The sequence below is a fragment of the Seriola lalandi genome, unplaced genomic scaffold (assembly GCF_002814215.2).
Source record: "Seriola lalandi dorsalis isolate HSWRI2012SDOR001 ecotype SW California unplaced genomic scaffold, Sedor1 jcf7180002054901, whole genome shotgun sequence".
Lineage (NCBI taxonomy): Eukaryota > Metazoa > Chordata > Actinopteri > Carangiformes > Carangidae > Seriola > Seriola lalandi.
The window spans coordinates 2,783,722-2,804,193 of NW_019525453.1; the positions used below are offsets into that span (position 1 = coordinate 2,783,722).

The 20,472-nt window shown below is 41.0% G+C and overlaps 1 protein-coding gene across 3 annotated transcripts in view; it reads right to left on the reverse strand.

Annotated features, from left to right (window-relative positions):
• The window catches only part of plcb1l (phospholipase C beta 1-like), a 105,324-nt gene that overhangs the window by 83,202 nt on the left and 1,650 nt on the right, over positions 1-20,472 (reverse strand). For all 3 annotated transcript variants that reach the window (XR_015436078.1, XM_023430183.2, XM_023430184.2), the window contains exon 2: positions 17,057-17,134. Coding sequence is in view for 2 of the 3 variants with exons in the window: in XM_023430183.2 (XP_023285951.1) it covers positions 17,057-17,134 (78 nt within the window). In the remaining variant the exon portion in view is untranslated. The remainder of the gene's footprint in view (positions 1-17,056; positions 17,135-20,472) is intronic.

Here is a 20,472-nt window from a genome sequence, read left to right on the forward strand (position 1 = left end):
CCCACTCTCTCTGTCTTTGTTATGCTTCTGCCTGGATTTTGCCCCCCTCCTCCTCTTCCCTCTCTCACTTACTCTGCCCTCTCTTGTCCATATCTGCCTCTGTTGTCTTGGACATGTGCCTCTGTTTCTCACTTGTCTCACCTGTCCTCTCCTTGGACATCTGCCTCCTCCTTTCCTCCTCATCTTCCATGCTCCCCCCCCCATCTGCTCGCAGCTTAACAGCAGCTCTCCTACTGATGGATGACAGTTCACATCTTGTCTTGCCTGATCCCCCGCCGACACACACAGGCACGCCTACAAACCACCCCCATCCATTCCTCCATCTTCTTCAACCCCATACTCCTCTACACCATTTAAGTCTGCTCCTCTGTCTGTGTGTCTTCCTTCAGGCATACTGTCGATGGCTCTTATATGTTGCAGTGGAACATCTGAGATACTCCTCAGAGTCCTGGAGCAAGTGAAACACACTTGCACACACACAGGAATGCATAATTACACACACATAGATAAAAACTCCCCAGAAAGGATTAATTAAGGTCGTTAAAGAGCAGACGAGACAAGAGACAAACACAGACACTACAGTACAGACACGTGCAGACTTACTCTCTCCCTCAAGAGAGTTGAAATACTTGTCAGTTTCTAAGCCTTGTTTCCATTCGGTTATAAAAGCAGTTTCCTCTGGGCGTCTGTGCAATTGATACAGGGTATATTATATCACATATATTATATTCTTCTTCTTTTTTCTGAATAGTCAACTCACAGGTTTTGCAGGGTTCAGATTTCCACAAATGAAATCCCTGGCCCCCGAAAATAAAAGGTACATTCAACCAGGCCGTGTCTCTGTATTCTGTGAGTCGGCGAGCTGAAAGTGATCAGCGTGCCTGTGCGTGCTTGTGCCGGGCCTCTCCACTAAAGTCCCTTTGAGAATCACAGCCAGTGCCAGATACAGTGCAGCTCTGGCTCTCATCTTTCACATCACCTCATCTAGACACCTCCTAAAAGCAATCCAGGGGCCCTTTGAAGTCAGGACAAAGCGGACGGTTAAAGAGAAATCCATTTTTCACTTTTCTTTCTAGAGGCAGAGCTCTTTGTCTTTCTCCCTCTCTTTGCCTGTGTCTCTTCTTCTCCAAGATCCTTCCTTTCACACTCTGTGGTTATCTTTTCTTCATCCTCCACACTTTTCTTTTTATCTTAAACTTGAACAGTTCCATGAGAACTAGTACAAGTAAACACTAAATACAGTGGGGGGAGGGGGAGGGAACATAGAGGACAGAACACTGGCCAAAATATGATTTACTCAACCGCCACTGTAAACAGAGCAAAAAGCTCCTTTTTTAAACTTGTGCTGTATTACTTGTTAGAGACCTATTGTGTACACCACATATACTGGGCTGTGCTGTTATCAACTGTTCCAACAATACAAATCCACAAGAACCACTAAAGGCAGATGGTGATCCATACAGTCAGCCAGCCAAAAGTTTTTATTAAGACTATAACAGAGAATGAAAAATAACCCTCCTCCCTGAAGTATTCAAGGTATAAGGCTTAGTGGTAATTAAATCCTCCTACATATAATAACAAAACATTTTACGAGTACTACCTGTGCCATGATACACACCTCATTAACACAGACTACCTTCATCTGCTAGGGATATTACTGATCCCTGCATCCACTGTCAGTTCAAATGTGCCACCGCAGTAATGGCAGAAGCGTTAGAAAACAAAACATGCAACTCAGCCAGCAAATGAGTGTATAGTACCAGCCGGGTCGATGTATCGGTCAGGCGTTACTCACAACCCACTGCTACTCTGAAGCCATGCGTCTGTTTATCCTCTTCCACAGGTAATTACCTGTGTTTGTCAACAGGTCCTGAAAGCATGATACAAATAATAGTGTAGCCACAAGTGCAAACACAAGACCAGAGAATAATGAGGAACACAATGAGGCTGGAAAGAGGAGAAGTGTCCATCACTGCCACCCTGGCTTCGCCTTGTCTGCTAATGTCCTGATGAAAAGTAATTCTCCATGTCCCTCTCTTCCTCTCTCCTAATGGGCCAGGTGTCGTCCTCTCTCATGTAACTCTCTCGAGGAAGACTCTCGGAGAGGAGCTGGTATTTTAAGTATGACAGACTGCCGCGTTTCCAAGCTGTTTAAATCTGATGCCTTCTTATCGTTCCACCAAATTGAATTGACTTTAGAGGGGAAAGAGAAGTGACTGACCCACATTTGTGACACACTTAGTTACTTGAGCAAAAATGGAACAGAGACGGGAGACTGAGGGGAAATTCAGGGAGGTGGACAACAGAGTGATTGCTCTGCAAAAAAAAAAGAAAGAAGTGACAGGTCAAGTCTGCAATGTAAAAGACACACAACACCGTGATAGTTGATAAAATACCTGAGTAAAGAATTTGCAAAGCCTAAACAAGAGAGTTGTGATTTGAAATGTAATGCCTCTTGTTGGGGCACATGTCTTTTTGTGTACTTCATTTCTTTGATTTTTTTCTAACTTCTATTCACTTTGTACGTGTGTCTATGTAGAGATGTTAATAATCTACACTAAAGGCCACAATGAGTCCCTGAGTGTGTTGTTAATAAGCTTTCTGACACGAACATTCGGAAATGGAGAGACAGCAGCGAGATAATTGCTACAGGGTACAAAGGAATTCAGCTTAAAATGAAAAGCAGCAGGGTGGCATGAAAACCCAGAAACCCCTTGCTGGTGGGAATTACGGCCCTCTTAGGCATCAGAGGCACATCTAATGTAATTATTTCGATTAGTCTGCATCAAAGCAATCAATAATACAAAGTGAAATCTGTGTGAGAGAGCCGTCTAAACATGAGACAAGAGTAATTCAGGGTTCTGAGAGAGAACACATGATATGCAGCCTTCTCTAACGCGCTTGTGAATGATTAACAAGACCAGCTGGCAGAAGAAAAAAAAAAGTACTCTTTGCTCTCTGTGATTATCTCCACTTACTATCCCACTGACCACTCTACATCTGTCTCTTTGAAATGGAGTTAAAAACCTCTTCTTTCCAGTCGCCCACTTGAGCAATTGGTCATTCATTTATAGGCAGGAAGTACTGGAAATTGTTCGAAAGCAAAAAGCCACATAATTGCCTTATCAACAAATGGGACTTGAGAGTAAGCCATCCACTACCCTGATTTCTCCAGCAAAATGAATTAAATAAAATTTATTGAGGCCTTTCAATGAATATGGAAAACCCAAATTGAAACATTAGTTGAGATGAAGAGACAGAAAGAAGGGAGAGGGGAGAGGAAGACTAATGACAGCTCTTTATATATTAACAGGGTTAAAATTTATGCAGTGTGCTTATGTGCAGTGTTATGAGAATGAATAAGCATGGTACATTTATAAAATGGGCAATGAAAAAAGTGAAGCCTGAAGAGGGTCATCACGTTGATCTGTAACCCTGACACGTTTAAGCCTTATGTGATTTTTCTATTAGTGTGCTGAAAACTCACAAGCTACTTGGTCTCTTTCAGGATTCCTGAGCAGGAACCTGATAATCTTGTTGACCACTCAGATAGTGCAACAATCTACACACTGATATAATGTACTGTATTTTCTGTATTGTATTAAAACGAAAGCAAAGTGTCTTTAGCAATAAGAAAAACACCTTTAGCTAATACTTCTATCTGTTTCAAACATCACAAGACCAAAAAAAAAAACGACATATAGTATATCTGCGAAGCACAAAAACTCGAGTTGACAGGTAACTGTTAGTGCTGCCAGCAACATATTTAACAATACAGTAAATGTTGTACGTGGGGTAATATTACTGGATGTGATGCATAGACTTTAATGTTGTATTCAATTTCTGACTGACATACCTGCTTTACAATGTCTACTTTATGTACTCTCCAGTATATAGACATTTGTGCTCCTGTTGTTTCCCATGTGTTGTTCATTAATGGCTTTTTCTTTCTTTCTTTTATTTTCATGTTTTGATAATTTTTTACTCGATGTTTTCTTTACCTTTTAACATCAATCTTTCCAGAGTCAAGAACAGATGAAAAGTAGCCATTTTGCTATTGAAGGCATGAAAGAGCAGCAACAGAAAGAATCCCACCTTTTAAATAACATTAAAAAATCATGAATTTGCCATCAAAGTTAACTTAACCTTCTGTCAATTTTACAGCATTCTTTGGGGTAGAAAGGAATAATTCAAGAAGTGCACTTCTTATTTCAATATTCTCTTCATTTCAGTTCTCATCATCTCTGGTGTCAGCCGCAATGTAGATGAAAGAGAACAGAAAGAGAGTGGGATAACTTCATTACTGGGTGAACTTCTGACCTGCACTGCGCAGTCAAAGACCGAAAATTAAAAAGAAATCTAATTGCTTTCCAAAAGAGAGGTGTATTCTTACTCTATCTTACCTCTGGATCACAGACAGGCATGAAAAAAGAAGATTCATACTTGTTTCATCTTGGTTTATTTGCCTTAACTTAAAGGTTATAAGGCTACAAGTAAACTTTAAGGCTCGTTTAGTGTCTTGAAATGGCACCGTATCATACGAAAGTCTGCTGTGCTAGGTAATCTTTGAATCAAAAAAGGCGGCAGGGTAGCTCAGGTTTTAGCATTTTAACATTTTATACCTGGGTTCAAGTCTCAGCTTTGCTCCTCTGTGGAGTTTAATTCCTGGCTTTTAATCCAACAGTGCCAAGACCAGTACATGAAGTCAAATGACCTGGAGACTCTACATTACTCCTACATGTGAGTGTGAACATGAACATGTTTGTCTCCTCCTGTATTAAACTTGATCGAGTACAATCTTTCGTGGGGGTTTCTTTCTTCACTGTCAGCCAACAAGCTTTCAGTAACGCCATCTGGTCGGACATTTTGAACATTTTCTTCTAGTCCCTTCATTTGACAACCAAAAAAAAACTCTACAGTATTTTATTTGGAGGACTGAGGATTATATATTACAGTAATCTTTTTGCAGCACCACAGCAAACTGATGAGCAACACGGGGTTGTGCTCCATCTAAGCTTTCCTGTCAAAGCCTGGGATGAAACAAGAAGGAAGTGTGTTCTCTTATTGAGAGCTTGTCTACAGTGGGACTTCAAAGTGTTTTGGCTGAATGTCTTTATTTGAAAGGGCTCCCTGAGGAAAGCAGCCACCTGGCTTGGTGCAGCGATGGCAGTCAAATCACAGCAGCGGGGGGGTTTTGAGTACTTTGCAGCATCAAAAAACAAGCTGCATGGATTGGATTGTCATGGCAACTGGGCTGGGTTAGTGTTTGAAATGGAAGGAAGGGAATGGATGAAGAAAAGAGAGAGAGTTGCTGTCATCCATACAACAAGCACTAAAGCAGCACCTGGACCTCCCGGAGCAGTGCTGTCAGAACTGGACCCTGACCTTCAACTTTAACAAAACTAAAATCACACTCAGATCTCACCAAACCAAATTAATCAAATTAGTTAACACCCATCTAGATCACACCCTATATTATGTATTATGATTACCTGGAGCTCAAAATCCTCCAGGTGCCTCAGGTAGCTTTGGTCTGGCAGTGAATGCATCAATACAAAAAGCATGTATTATCAGTTAGAAGGATTTTGAAGAACAGGAATACCAATCACAAATTGTACTAAAATATTTGACAGTGTAACCGAACCAACCAATCGCCCCTTATGGTAGCGAAGTTTTGGCTCCAGTCGGTCATCAGAACTACACTAGATAGTACAAGCATCCCGTAGAGGTCCTGCGCTGATTATTAACATTAAAAAAAAGAACACTTCAATTTCGGTTCACATCTCAAGTGAGCCGCCAAGACACACTGAGATTTCAGCCACTAATCCCGAGAACTGAACCCTCAAAAGAGTCCCGCGACTTGCTGATCAAATAACACCCAGTACTGTTCAACCTCCAGCACTGTTTTCCAACCCACTAATCACAGCAAACCAAATCATTAAATTAGCAAAAGATTCCTATCTGGAGCATTGGACGAATCAAACCACACTCAAAACAAACTCAATTGCTATCTGGCCCTCAACCATGAACCACGAATGAATATAAACTAGCAGATTATCTCTGTACTGTCAAAGCAGAGACAGAAAAAGTCTCTTTTTATCTATTTATTTCTTTTACTCTATTTGATTAATAATATTTTTTTCTCATCTCATTATTGAATTGTATTATCCTGTATTATTCTGCAATATTGCTCACATGCCAATAAACTCTGAATGAATGAAGAGAGAGAGAGAGAGAGAGAGAGAGAGAGAGAGAGAGCGTCAGTCTCTCTATTGAAGTGACTCATAAAACACAGTCCTCACAAATTTTAAATGTCATTTAACTAAAAGCATCAGTGTTTAAATGTCTGAGCTATAAATTCTCTACTGTAATCGATTTCGCATAAATATAAGTAAAAGAGCAAATCAGTAACTGAGAGATTTAATTCATTCTCTTCTGACCTGTGACAGTAGCACTCACATAGAGGAACGGTTATCAGCGCTCTATAAACTACTGTGACCGACCGTAACCCTCTGATTTCTGACCCACAATCTAAATGTCAGGTCATCCCATTGCAACATACTAATCACAGCTATCCACTGATCTACACATTTTATTGACTATGGTGACCATAACAATCAATGTCCAAACATCATTTCATTAAAAAATGCTGCAGTGAACCGAGAGAAATCGTTCACAGTGGTGTAAATGAGGGAGAAGAGAAAAGAAACGATTAACTTACAAACTGTGTTCGTGTGACACTGTTTGAACAAACAATCTCTTTATATTCCAGGCATATAATTGTTGACATATGACTGGGTAAAACAGTGCTCAAAGTACTTGGCTAGTCGGATTCACATGCTTTGTTTATAAGTGGGTCAAACATGGAAGATCATTAAACACAAACTGCAACGTTGGATAAAAGATGTGCACCATTTAGGATTGCTTGATTTAAAAGATGAACCAAAACCTTTATGTTATGACTTAAGGTCTCAGTATTCTCCTAACTGAGTGCTCGTCGGATCATCTAACAGTGTCTGAAACCCGCTGAATAGACGTATCCAGCAATTTCTGTAACTTTACCAAACAGACAATCCAACAATAAAGTCCAACTTACACAGCAGTTGGCCAAGTGTGAAGAGGTATGACAGTAGATTCGGTTTGCTCCTTTTTTCATTCTTCACATAATGACTTTTATCACTTCTCGTGTATCACAAAACCATCAAAGCCTTTGAGGAGAGACTGTTTGAAGTGTGTGCCAATCTCTCTATTTGAACAATTCCTAATAAATAAATAAGTTCCCCTCAATATGAGACCGCAGAGGCAAGAGCAAATATAATGGTTACAGTGGTTAGTCTTAATCTGACATTACGCACTTATGACCGCTACTGGTCCTGCTTGGTGGCACCAGCAGACCAGAGTGGAGGGAAAAAAACAACAACTCTGACTGATTCAGAGTCTGTGTTGTGATGCAGAGCTCAACCAACAGCTCAGCTCTGTCTCAGCCATGCAAATATCTAACTGACAGCTACAACAGCAGCCTGGCCTCCGCTGCACATTTAAATCTATTCAAATCATGGCTATGTCAGAATGACAACTCCAAACTCCAGAAAAAAGCGGCTGCCTGGGGGCCTATAAGCTACAGAGCTTTACTTCTGACATTTCACGGTAAAGGTTCAAATGTTCAAGGTTCACGTTCGGCTCAGCTTACTTACTGACTATGATAAAAATTACTCACAACTGCCAAGGAGAATAATGCAACTTGGTGTATAAAAAAATATGAATATTTGAGTTGTATTCCTTGCACGCAGCAAGGTATCAGATAAAGCAATCTGGTGCATGTGCTTGGAAAGATGCGCTATTTACCAGCTTTTAACAATAGTTGTTAGTACATAAGTGCAGCAACTTTCATGTCATCAAGGAAAAAATGACTGGTTTTGAAATAGAGGTGGCTACCCTCAGAGCGCTGCATCTTCCTCTTGCAGCAAAACCAATATATGAAGCGGCCAGATAGTAATGAAGAGGTAATCAGCGTGTCCAAAGACAGTAATGGCAGACAGGGAAAGACAAACAGACGAGACAGATTTGAACATAAGCGCGGTGAGTGAGAATGAAGCAGACCTTTCATTTACATCACCGTTTGCATCACCGTTAACCATACATCTGAGCACTCCTCGTCAAAATTTCATTAAGCCCTTTCTTTCTCTACATGAAAGGCATCCTTAAATTTTTTACGCTTGAAATGAGAGAGGTTTTCTGACAATGTTCAAGTGAGTGGAATAATACGGACAAAGAGAAAGGCAGTGTAATTATTTAAGTCATCCTCTTCCAAGGTAAGTCTCTTATTTCATTTGCTCGTCCTTTCCTGCTCTGCGTTTTCTACTCCTGTGGTTGTGTGCGGCACCACAGTCATACATACACTGAGCACTCAGTGTCAAACTGCATTCCGTGTGAACTGTGTCAGATGAAAGGAATCAACACATTAGAGATCATTTCTGAATAAGTGTCCCGGATATAGGCCGGCATAAATGTTATAAATTCCTGTGCCCATGAGACAATGAGAGGCTTAATCATCCTCTTCACTCTGCTGTCAGACTGCGCAACCTTTGATTAGGCCAACATGAGCGGTTTGTTGGCAGTAACCCATACTGTACGTGAGCACTCAGTCTGACAACAGGTACATTATACAAACTATTGTGTTATAAACTCCATTATATCATTCACGACTAATTTAAGCTTCAGGTTTGGATTTTTTTTTTTTTTTTTTTTTACAGATAAAGCAAAAATATTCTAATTGTTGTGTTATTAAAATGAGGTTAGAAAAAAAAAGAAGAGGAATAGGTACAGTGTATGACTTCTGGTGCCGTAGGGAAGGCAAACATCCAGTGGAACTGCCAAGGACACAACAGGTTTACTCTGAAGTAATGACTGTGATAGGAGAATACTAAAAAGATACAGCTGTTATCCTTTAAACACCAGTCTTGGCAAAGTCAACAGTTTGATTAGAGGCGATGGTTGCTACACTGAAGGAGTAAGTACATGGGTTCTGCCATGCAATAAACTACAACACCCTTACACAGTCTCACAAAGGAAGTATTTAATGTATAGGAATTTTTATACATGGTTTAGGATTGCATTACATTTCATAGTATCCCTGTTATTTTTTTCTAACCCCTGCACATCCCTAATTGTTACTGACTGTAGGCTTGTATTAACTGCTTTCTTCTTTCTGCACCATCAACATCATTTACAAGTCATGTGATTGGTTAAGCTTATCACTTGAATCCAGGGTGTCTTAGCCCCTCTTCCGAGCTGCCCAGTCAGAGCTGCTGCCAATGTTAAGTCACCTCCATTACATCGGCAGACTCAGCTGAAGCACCGAGTTTCACACTGAACAGTGTTGGCACCAGCAAAGCCTTTAATCAGCCAAAAGGCTCTAAGTGGACAAAAAAAAAGCTCTTTCCGGATCTGTGGCTCTAAGTTTTGTGAACGGACCTCCCTCAGTTGTTGAGGAAAGGAAATGATAAGAACCGTGTCCTTCCTCCACCTCCTTCTCAGTGTTACTTTGTGTGTGTGTGTGTGTGTGTGTGTGTGTGTGTGTGTTTGTGTGCATGCATGAATGTTTGAGCATGAATTTGTTTACGCACAGACCAGAACAGTGGAGTGGAAAAGAAGTCCTAATCGAAATTGCAAGAGAAAAACAGGGCTAACTCAAGCGCAAACAAAGCCTTTCGGAAATCACCCAGGAACAGCTAATCCAAAGAGTTTGGCAACGCTTTTCTTCTTTTAACACTTTTCTTTTCCTGCTTTTGACTCTTTGCTCTAGTGATTCACTCTACAGGGTCACGTCCACACATACGCAGGCCACAGTTATTCTACTTTAAAGTTCTGCCCTGCTAAGCACACAGGTCAACAGTTTGAATTCTCCTGTTTTAGTGTTTTAGGCCCGCTGCTCTGAGCCAAGCTGTTGCCACCAAAGAAAAACTGCAAGATGGAAAAAAAAGCTAACCTTGTTTTACACTTTGTTGTAGAAACATATGCTGATCCTAAACAACACTGTATAGAGTATCTGGCTTAACTGTCACAATATTTAAAAACTGCAATGACAACAGTTTTCTACTATTCCTGAAAACCAATACATAACTTCCTTAAAGGTACTGTACAGAGACATCTAAAGCTGATATCAATAACCCTGCCCTGACCTTTCGCTGTAAGCATTCAGTGTTGATAGTAAAGCCTAACCCTCATCTGAATGGCTGATATCCACTGCAGGTAGTGGTAATCTTATCTGAGCAGTTTTACCCTGTATGAAAAGACTTTCCTCAGCATTCATGAGGGAAAAAATCTTGCGGAAAACATTGCTTTCTGAAGCAAAACACTAACAGAGCAGCTAGATCCAATATTTTAGGGCGCAACACTGTGTCAGGGCAATAATCAGCAATATTACCCAGCACTATACTGTTCCAAGCGCTATGGTTAACTTTACACTTGTCAGCTGAAAAGCATTTTGTATCACGTGTGCAGAAAAGAAAACATCACACATTTGAACCAGTTCTCAATGCCACTTTGTCACATGAATTCTGCACATTAATTGGATGTAACCCAAGAGCTGGAAAGGCAAATATGTCAAGTCGAATGCATCAACACATGCAAAATGTCAGCTACTGTGTCTACAGTAAAGAGCCGATTTCACAGTCCATTGTTGGTTAGCCCCGTCATCTGCCACTTGTACATATAAACCCATATTTCCATGAGGTTCAAGTGATACCTGTAACTCATAGTTTCATTACTTTTCATGTCATCTGCCACATATTATGCCTCAATACTTTGCTGCCATTTTACCCTGTGTATGTTGACTGTCATTAATAGGATATTGGACAAAGTGTGTATCCCCCTCGGAAGCCCGTAAATCATGGCTTAATAGGCATGTCTAATTGATATTCAACTATGCATAGGTATAATGGTGAGATCAACTGATTAGAGGGCTCGGCCGTATGAAAGAAAGATGAGCGCAGAAGATGAATGAAGTGCACAGAGAATGAAATGAGTGGCTGATGCTGACATAATGGCATTGCACTAAAGTCAGAATAAAGTTACAACTCCTGTGATATTGTGCATTCTCTCAAAATAAGTCTGCAAAGTTAATCGACTACAAAGTGTTCAGACCCTCCACTACTGAATCATTCAAAGGTCCAATCTCCTTAAAGCCAATCAAAATGAAATGTCAACATAAATCATAACAACAAAATGATAATTTGCTTTGAAAGTGACCTTGGGAATTTGATACCATACTACAGGTAACAAAGAGGACATGGCCCTTCTTGGTCATCATTATTTTCATCTTCCTTCTTTTCTCTGTTTTTCTGTTCATGTCCCTCAGTCTCTTTTGCTCACTACAGGTACAAATGAAATAGGGCCTCTGCGTACCAAGCTATAACTTGGCAGAGGTCACAATTCACTTTCAGTAGATTGGCTAGAGATTTATGCCTTGTCTCTAACTCCCATATAGTGCTGACGGAGGTGGAGGAGCAGCAGCCGGTAATCACAGAAAATTGCTGTGTTGGGGGAAACAGATGTGTGAACTCCACAGTGACAGAGGAGAGAAAAGAGGGTGTGCGTTTGTGTTTGTGCATCAAGTGTGTGTTAGGTTTAACATTGACCCAAAACAGCCTTACTCACGCTCTGGATTAGGTCAATTCAAGGCTCATTCAGAAATGTCCCACACACACCAGCTGCCAGCTGTGTGAGCCTGGTTTTGGCCTGGGGTGAACTGTCTTTCACCTCTGAACATCATTCACTGCCATATGCTGCGCACTTGTCCTTTCAATGTCCTGAAATTGGCACACGGCTGAAACATAAATCTCTCGAGAGAAAGCATTTAACCTGCTGCTATAGCACACAGCCTGCTCAGGAGAACACACACAAATGCAAGAAAGAAATGAACACACACACACACACACACACACACAAAGAAACAATGATATCAGTTTCAAAGCGGCAACATTCTCCAGAACATGAGCGGGGGCCGAAAGAGAATGTGACATTTCCAAGGTGTGTGCTGTCGCATGGCAACCATGGCAACTAAACCAAAAGGCTGTTAATTTGACTGAGTCAGTCCACCTCTCACTGTTGCATGGCTCCTCCCCTTTCGAGCAGGCTCAACCAACAGGGGAAGAAATTATTTTTAACCAACTAAAGAAGCACCTGTTCCCGCTTGGACATTACAGGAATGTTAGTGACTGTGTGTGTGTGTGTGTGTGTGTGTGTGTGTGTGTGTGTGTGTGTGTGTGTGTGTGTGTGCGTGTGTCTCTGTGTGTAGATTCATGTGTTTGTTATGTGAAGCATTACATGTATGTAAATGTGGACAAATGGTCTAAATACCTCACGCTGATCTCTGGAGTGTTAGTTCAAAACTCTGAACAAGGAACCTGTAAATATATTTCACAAGTTTCCTGTTCCTTATTGTAATGTACTTTTCATCCAATATGGGAAAGCACCGCACCTGACTATGAGTATGGGAAATGTGCCAACTTCAAAACTATAACTGATGTTTGCTGATTCACAATGATAAGACCAGCAGTGACTTTTTCAATGATAGCTATCTCATTGTTATTGATTACTATATTGTTGTCATTTTCAAATCTTTATATCTCCATCTATGTAAGTGTTTGTACATTGTGTGTGTGTGTATGTGTTTGTCTGTGAGTGCGCGCGTGTGTGTGTGCGCGCGTGTGTCCAAAACAGTGGGTCTTTCAAGGTGAAGGAGAGAGCATGCAGAAACATAAAAAGGCAGCCAAATGGACTCTGAAGCAAACACATACAAACATGAGAGAATTATGACTGCAGGAGTTTACATAGCAGTGCCTGTTTAAAAATACAGCAGCGTTGCAGAAATGGAAGCAGAGCTCACATCACACTACAATCCACACAGCTTGCACCTGTTTCTATCCACAGAGAAAAAGGAGAGATTGTATTATACCCCTCCACTATATCAGACTATATTACCTTCAACAACTACTTCAACGTCTAATCTTCAACAAGAGTAACATTGTTCAATCTCCTCTTTTGGCATCGGTCCACCGGTGGAGGGAGGAAAGCAAAAAAATCAAATTAAGCCTATGTCTGGATCCAGGATGTCTTAGCTCATCTCCTGAGCTGCTGCCATTGTTAAGTCACCTTGATTACCCCAACAGACTCAATCAAGAATCAATAAAAGTGTCTTGTTACAGTTCTGAAAAGTCTTCACAGTATACTACCTTTCTGAAGCTCAGGGCATATCTTCAGTACAGCTTACTGTGGCTTCAAAAAAAAACCTCAGGGTGAAACTAGAAGCATCTTTAAGTCTTGAGTCATCAGCTGAAAGGATTGCCAGAAACAAACGGCAAAGAACAGCACGACTAAACAGATCTGACATTGCCTTTCTGCTGCCGTCAAAACTAAACTTTGCCTTTCTGACCTTAAAACATGGCTGAAATCCACTGCTGGATCGCACTCTGACAGAAGAACTCCACACTGGATGGAAAAGACAAACCTCACAATTAACAGCACAGTCCTTCTATCACCTTTCCTGCCTCTGTCTCAATGTCTCCCATACATGCCTACATAGTCACTGCCTTGTAAGTTACATGTAAGTCTCTACTGTGAAGTCCTGGGTGAAGCCCCAGGTTAAGACCAACAAGTCCCAAGTCAAGTGCCAAGTGCTAAAGTTCATTATTTGAGTCCTAAACATTGAATCATCTAATCATTAGGAATTCAGTACAGAGGCAACATAGGCTAATTTTACTGCTGTTAGACATCACCGTTTTCTGATTTATTTGTTTAGTGATCTCATGCAAAGTTAACTAATTATTGCTAGCTCTTATTTGGTTGTGGAATGTCTTGGTTTTCATTTCAGCACCCATGTTAACGGGTTAGAGCGGACACACTGCCTGCATGACACACGCGTGAGACCACTGGTTTAATCTTTAACATTGTCTTGTATTTTAAAAATCTTGTTATATCATCCATTGGGTAAAACCTCCATCTTAAAAGTAACTAGTAGCTAAAGCTGTCAAACAAATGTAGTGGAGTAGAAAGTACAATATTTCCTTCTGAAAAGTAGTGAGGTACTGGCGTAACATAGACATTCTCAAGTAAAAGTACCTCAAAATACTTGGTGCACTTAGTTAATGGGCAAGATGCCTAATCCAGACCCAACATCTTTGGCAGAGACGACCTCATCTGACTCTGAGCCAGCACCGACAACATACACAAAAGCCAAAATATATGCCTTTCACATAGAATGGTTTGTCCAGTTTCAGCCCTGGGTATCATCTCCTGTCTATTTCCTGATGTGCACCGCCAAAAACACCTTTCCTTATCATGCAATGTAATTGGCTTCGGTGGGACTGATTCAAAGAATATCTGTTGTCAGGAAAACAATGAGTTGATTCGCTGCATGCTTTTTTATAACATCATTTTTAATCATTCGGCTTCGGGAGGATTTCAAGTCATTCGGAGTCAAAGGGGTGAACATCCCACTGAAGTCACAAGTCATTGATATCAAAGAGCTGCATGTCTTTTTTGATTTTGTCAAGTCCAATCCAAAGTAATCGAATTCATGACTTGAATGATAATGAATAAAAAGTGGTTTTCTGTATCAAGGAGAAAAAAAACTTTTTTCTTTTGTGGCATTACACAAGTCCTAGTGCAAGGCCTCCAGGAAATAGTAAAACTGAAAATAGAGTAAATAGTAAAAAACTGTCTCCATCTGTGACAATGTGTGTTTGAAAGTATGCACAGTGGGCACACTGAGTACAGTTCTGCTGTGCTTCTGAAGAATCTGAGGAATGCTTTTACTCTGCAGGCCATCAGGCTGGGTCTCTAGCAAACACACACATAACAACTGGACAGAGCATCATATCTTGTTTAAATTGGTCTGTTGAACAGATGTGCGATACCGCGGTGAATAAATGTGAGCGAAAACATGACACATCTTCATAAACATATATAGACTTCTGTGTTGACTGTGGCACAGAGGAATATGGCGGATGCCTTTCTTTATGCCCTAATAGAGTTTTGTCTGGGCTGTTCTTGGTATCAATCGCAGAGAGACAGAACAGACACCCACACACGTAAACACACACACACACACACACACACACACACACACACGGACAAAACCCTCATCATTCAAAGTCCTTGCCTTATGACAGAAGCGAAGGCAATAATGATGAATTGATGGTCCCAACACTCTTAGTTGAGTATCACACTCAGTGCTTGTCATCTCTGACCTCAGACACACTTTTTCACATACACAAGCCAGACATCAAAAGTGGTCCTTGGGATTGTTTTTCTATCTGTCTGTCTCTTTCCAAAAACCTTTCCTCATTGATTGTTTAGTAGAAGTCTACATATGCCCTGAAGGCATTCCCTCTTTTTTCCACAAATAGTGTATTAATTCATAGTAGGTTTCCAACATAATAGGCACCTTTCTCTGTTACCAAAACGTAAAAGCAGTACACTCATAAATGGCCGTGTGTATGTGTGTAGATGTTTGTGTAGAGAGGTGTGTGTGTGTGTGTGTGTGTGGAGAGGTAAAGTCTCAGTCAGCAGTCCTGTCTGTGCTCTTGTATGGCTCCGGTAAAATACTCTCATCTAGGCAAACATAAAATCAATGGTGGCTATTAATTAGTCTACCTCTGATTGCCGGTGCTGATACAGTTATACGCACAAATAGAACAGGAACACATTAGGCCCGTCGAGCTGTTTGGAGTTGGATTGGTTTTTAAAGAATAGAGGCGCTATAGGCAGACTCGCACTCAAGCTGTAAAAAAACAGAGCAAACAACTACTTGACCAAACTGAAATAGCCTCTGCAAATGATTTGCACATTTTCAATGTTAACCAGAGAGGAAGTGCTTGATGGTCTGATAATGTCCAATATCTTGAATTTCACAACCTTTTTCCTGGTTATTATGAAAGCCATAAATGGAGCACAGAAAAAAACACAATGCACTATGGAATATTCTCACAGGTGTCAAGTTAAGCACTGCAGGTGCAGCAGTTCAGATTTCTCTTTTTTGCAGCACTGCTCTTTCAGTGGCTTAATTCAGAATGGAGAAAAAGGACCTTGCTTCCTGCTGTTCTACTAAGATTATGAATGGAAGAAGGGTCAGTGTGATAAAGCACAAATTTCGAAATGGAAACCGCTAAGAGGCAAGCTAACTGTAAGCCACTCGTACTGTCACACTGAAATATGTCTTGCTAAAATCAAAGACGTGATAATCCTGAAAGCAGTCTGTAAAGCATCACAATGTTTGAAATGCCAAATAAAAATGTTTGTCTTTAATCCTGCATGGGCCTCTATGTTCCATTCACATCACAAATATCACATCATTTCACACAGTTTTCCAATTGCAATTTTTCTAATAATTCCAGGTGTATCATGATAATTACAATCAGACTGTCTAACCACCACAGAATCCTATTGGTGTTGCCATGGTAATGAGTACTGGATCGTGCAATGAAGTTAGATGGTTTCAAGCAACTGTCTGCGAAACATGTAGACAAACATCAGCTTTCCTGAAGCACAGTAACTTTCCATGGCAACACAATGCAAATACTGTAGAAAAGTTTTCTGACTGTTGACCGGCATTGTGAGGCAAGATAATGTTGTATACAGTTTGTAAACACAGAGGCCCATTCTATTTTTTTTTTTCATTCAGGCCTGCAGATGCACAACTATTGTTGATGCATCAGGGGCTCCAGGCCCGATGCAAACTATCCAGTAATGCACGGTGTTGGCCAGCCAGATATGTGCGAGCACACAGTCCAGGTGGAATACCTTGTATTGAGTACCTCATTGCATTGTGATGATTTGATGTTTAACATTTCAAAACTGAGATAAAGGAAAATAATTATTGCTGCTGTGTGTGTGTGTTGTGTTCTTAATATTGTAGGGCAGCTGTCTATCTGACTGCACCCTAAGAATTTAAGAAGTTAGGGCAGCTAAAAGGATTTCAAGTGACCTTTAGAAGTGCTTCAAAGTTCGGCCAGACCAAAACACTTGACTTGGCGTTGTTGGTGCGGTGTCTTACCTTGTTTTGGTCGGTCCAATACAGGAAGTAACCTTTGGGGTCGACAGTTAGAGTCACTGGAGTCACAGTGGTAGAATCCTGTAGGAAAACAAAGAAAAAGACATGTGGAGTCAATGTGTGCCTGATTACATCTGCGTATCCCTGTCTGTGTTTTTATGTGAGTGCATACTTTCGTGTGTAAGGCAGAATATTCTCTGGGTAAACCAATTAATTAATTTCTCATGATCAAAGCGTAGTTTTGTAATACTGCCTGCATACCACAATCTACAATGGCATTAAAAGTGCTGTTTATGTTGTAAGCATGCACACAATCCTTTCCTTCTACGGTTCTTTCCCCACCATGACCTGGCATCACCACAAATGACCAAGTAGCCTGGTGTGTGAGTGTGTGTGTGTGTGTGAGTGTGTATTTGAGATGACTGCAAACATGAATTACTGGTTGTTTCACAGCTGATGTTTTCATCTCTCCCCTCTTGTAACACACAAATGCTTTCCCACAGTTCCCACATACAGACGGCTGAAAAACCTCACACATACAAACACACACACAGTTTGACCCTGAGGCATACATGGCAATGCCAGATATTATTGGATGCTTCTATAAAAAGACAGAGCCTTTGCTTTTCTTTTTTTTTTTTTCAGTGTCCACAGTGGCCGTGGTTCAGCTGAACAGTAGCATATTGTCCTCCTCAATCAGCCATGGCTGTAGGATCAGAGTGATGGAAACAACATTTGCCGTACAGAGCAAAGAAAAAAATCTTCAAAGTGTCTTCACAAGGCTTTTAATGATGCCCCCTATCAAAGCATTGGGAGATAGAGCTAATGGTCTGCATCTGCTACATGCCTGTCGTATTTGGGTGTGACCCTCTGCGACTTGCAGTGTAGGATATCATGAAAGGGTTGAGGTGGGAGCTGGTAGACAGCGGAGGAGTCAGTGCTGAGGTGTAGAGAGCTATTAGTACTCTGAAATCATTTCATACTGTCTAAATAAGACAATCACGGTTTATGGACCCTGGCACACCTGCTCCATGACAGAGCAATAGTGAAATCCAGCTCATAATGAAACCATGGAGAAATTGAAAAGGAAGAGGGAAAGAGAAAAGCTGGAGAAAAAAGGGAACTGAGTGGAAAGTAAATGAAACAACTCATTCAGTGCGGGAAATGGTAAGCTGCCGCATCTGAGGCATTTGCTATAGTGACGTTTGCTATGGCAACTCACCATTCCCGTGAAATCTATTAGAGACTCGAGAGGAATCGTTTTGGCTCTGTTCACATGACTGCACAATCTTTGCAGGCTTGACTGAATGACAAAAGACGCAGCTCATACGAACGCAGCATACGCGTGCACAGTACTTATAGCCTGAGGGCAGGAAAAAAGCCTAATGTTCGCAGTTCTTAGATACAACATCTCAGAACAACTGTAGCTCCGTATCTCTAATCTCTACTCAAGTAATCCACGGCCAATTTCTTCAGTTTAATTTATACAGATAAATATCCCTTTCCCATCCTCCATGACTATAGCAGTTACTCCAAAATAAACTTTATAAAATGATAATGAGTTGGATGAATAATTCTACAGCACATTGTTTATAATTGCAATAAACCAAGTCGAGAACGCACTCAGTGGGCAAGTTGTGGTGAGTGATGGATTATCGGTAATGTCAGAGAGAACGGAAGAAGATGGCTTGAGAGCAGTAATCTGCTTAATGATGTGAGAGCAGTTATTTTCACAGATTCTTTCTTAATGTCTTAACTCTCCACGGCCACCACTACAAACACATTATGCCATTATGGACTGAAAGATTCCCTCATGGGTCTGCTCATTTACGGAAAACATAACGACCTATAACATTGTGGATTAGATTTGAGAGTGATTTGCTGAGCTTACTAACTCTGGAGTGGTACTGCTCGTGCTTTTTATTGCCGTTGGACTACTCGGAGGATTTGTCATTAATGGGAAGACATGAGGAGGTTTGTGGCCTGCTCTTTGCTGAATTAAGATGAATATTAGAGGCTGACTTGCAAAAGTGTAAAACACCCCGAGGGACCCAATCCTGGGCAGGAGATCCTGCCTTTATCTTCAGGGAAGAGTCTGTACCATTAGCTGCCACCTGAGGGGGGCGTGTTAGAGAGGAGCTTTGAACGCAACATATTTTTGTTCTGTAAGCTAATGACACATCTTATGACTTTTAGGGGATTTTAGGCTGCCTGTGGCACTTGATAATATCTTATTCAATACACACCAGACCAAAAAGGCCTGATACATGCGTAAGCTTACAAAAACCTCTGTTTACACAGACCTAGCATAGTCTTTCACATATTTCACATCTTGCCTGTCTCTGTCAGTGTTCTTTACAATGAAGGGTCTATGGATTTGGATATCTACCTGTCCTCCACTCTCTCTTAACAGAAAGCAGCCATTGGTGCTGATATAACATTTGCACTGACTGACTGACAAATATTAACACAATCAAGGCAATCTTTTAAACCACAACCAGGTATTTCATGAGCTAAAGCAGCAGCCAGTAGTCTGCAAGTGGCAGCAACAAAAGTACAAGGTGTGTATGTGCACGTCTGTGTGAGGTGGGTTGAGGAGGTCTGGGACTTTGAGCCTTTCGCAAACATTTCAAGAGGTTTTCTGATTGCTTTTTTATTCTTTTTCAAAAGCCAACCACCAAACACTGTGTGCTGAAGTCTGCAGCGCTTCTCGTTACCATTTCAGACACTCTGTTCCAGAAAACTCATGGCTGTTGTTCATGCAGCACAGAATGCCATCCTTACACAGTAAACAAAATGTTATACCATTTTTGTCTCCACTGAATGTTCAGCAGTGTGACAAAATTTTCACTGAAGCTAATAAGGAAGTAAAGCGAAAAATTCAAACTCATATACATTCAAAAATTGGAGCCGCTTGTGCAAATTCTTGTTGAGAAATTAAAGTGGAGCCCAACGTTCAAAGCAATGACAAGAAAATGATTCAAGTCAATCCTTTTTTTACTGACAATTACGTCTCTTTTTTCTCTCAGTCTGTCTTTGTATTCTTTTGTGATTCTTTCCATGAAATGACACAGAGACGAGAGAGGAAGGAAGGAGGGTGTGGGAAATTAAACGCAGAAAGTATCTGTGCGTACGTCTGTGTTTGAGTGTGTGTGCTTTCGCAGGAAAGGCCTGGTGAGCAGTTGGTTCTGGAGATATGACCCTCATGTACAAACTGCAGTACACAAACACGGCTGTTAGGGGAAACAGACACACACCACGCACACCCCTTCTCACAACATGCCAACCACAGAGCCGAAGGGGGGGAGGGGGCACTCATTAGTATTTACAAGTTCAGGAAATAGTCAAGTTGTCTTATTTGAGCTTAAGATTGATGATTGACAGAGTGGTAAATTTGCAAGTGAGCTAACCCCCCCCCC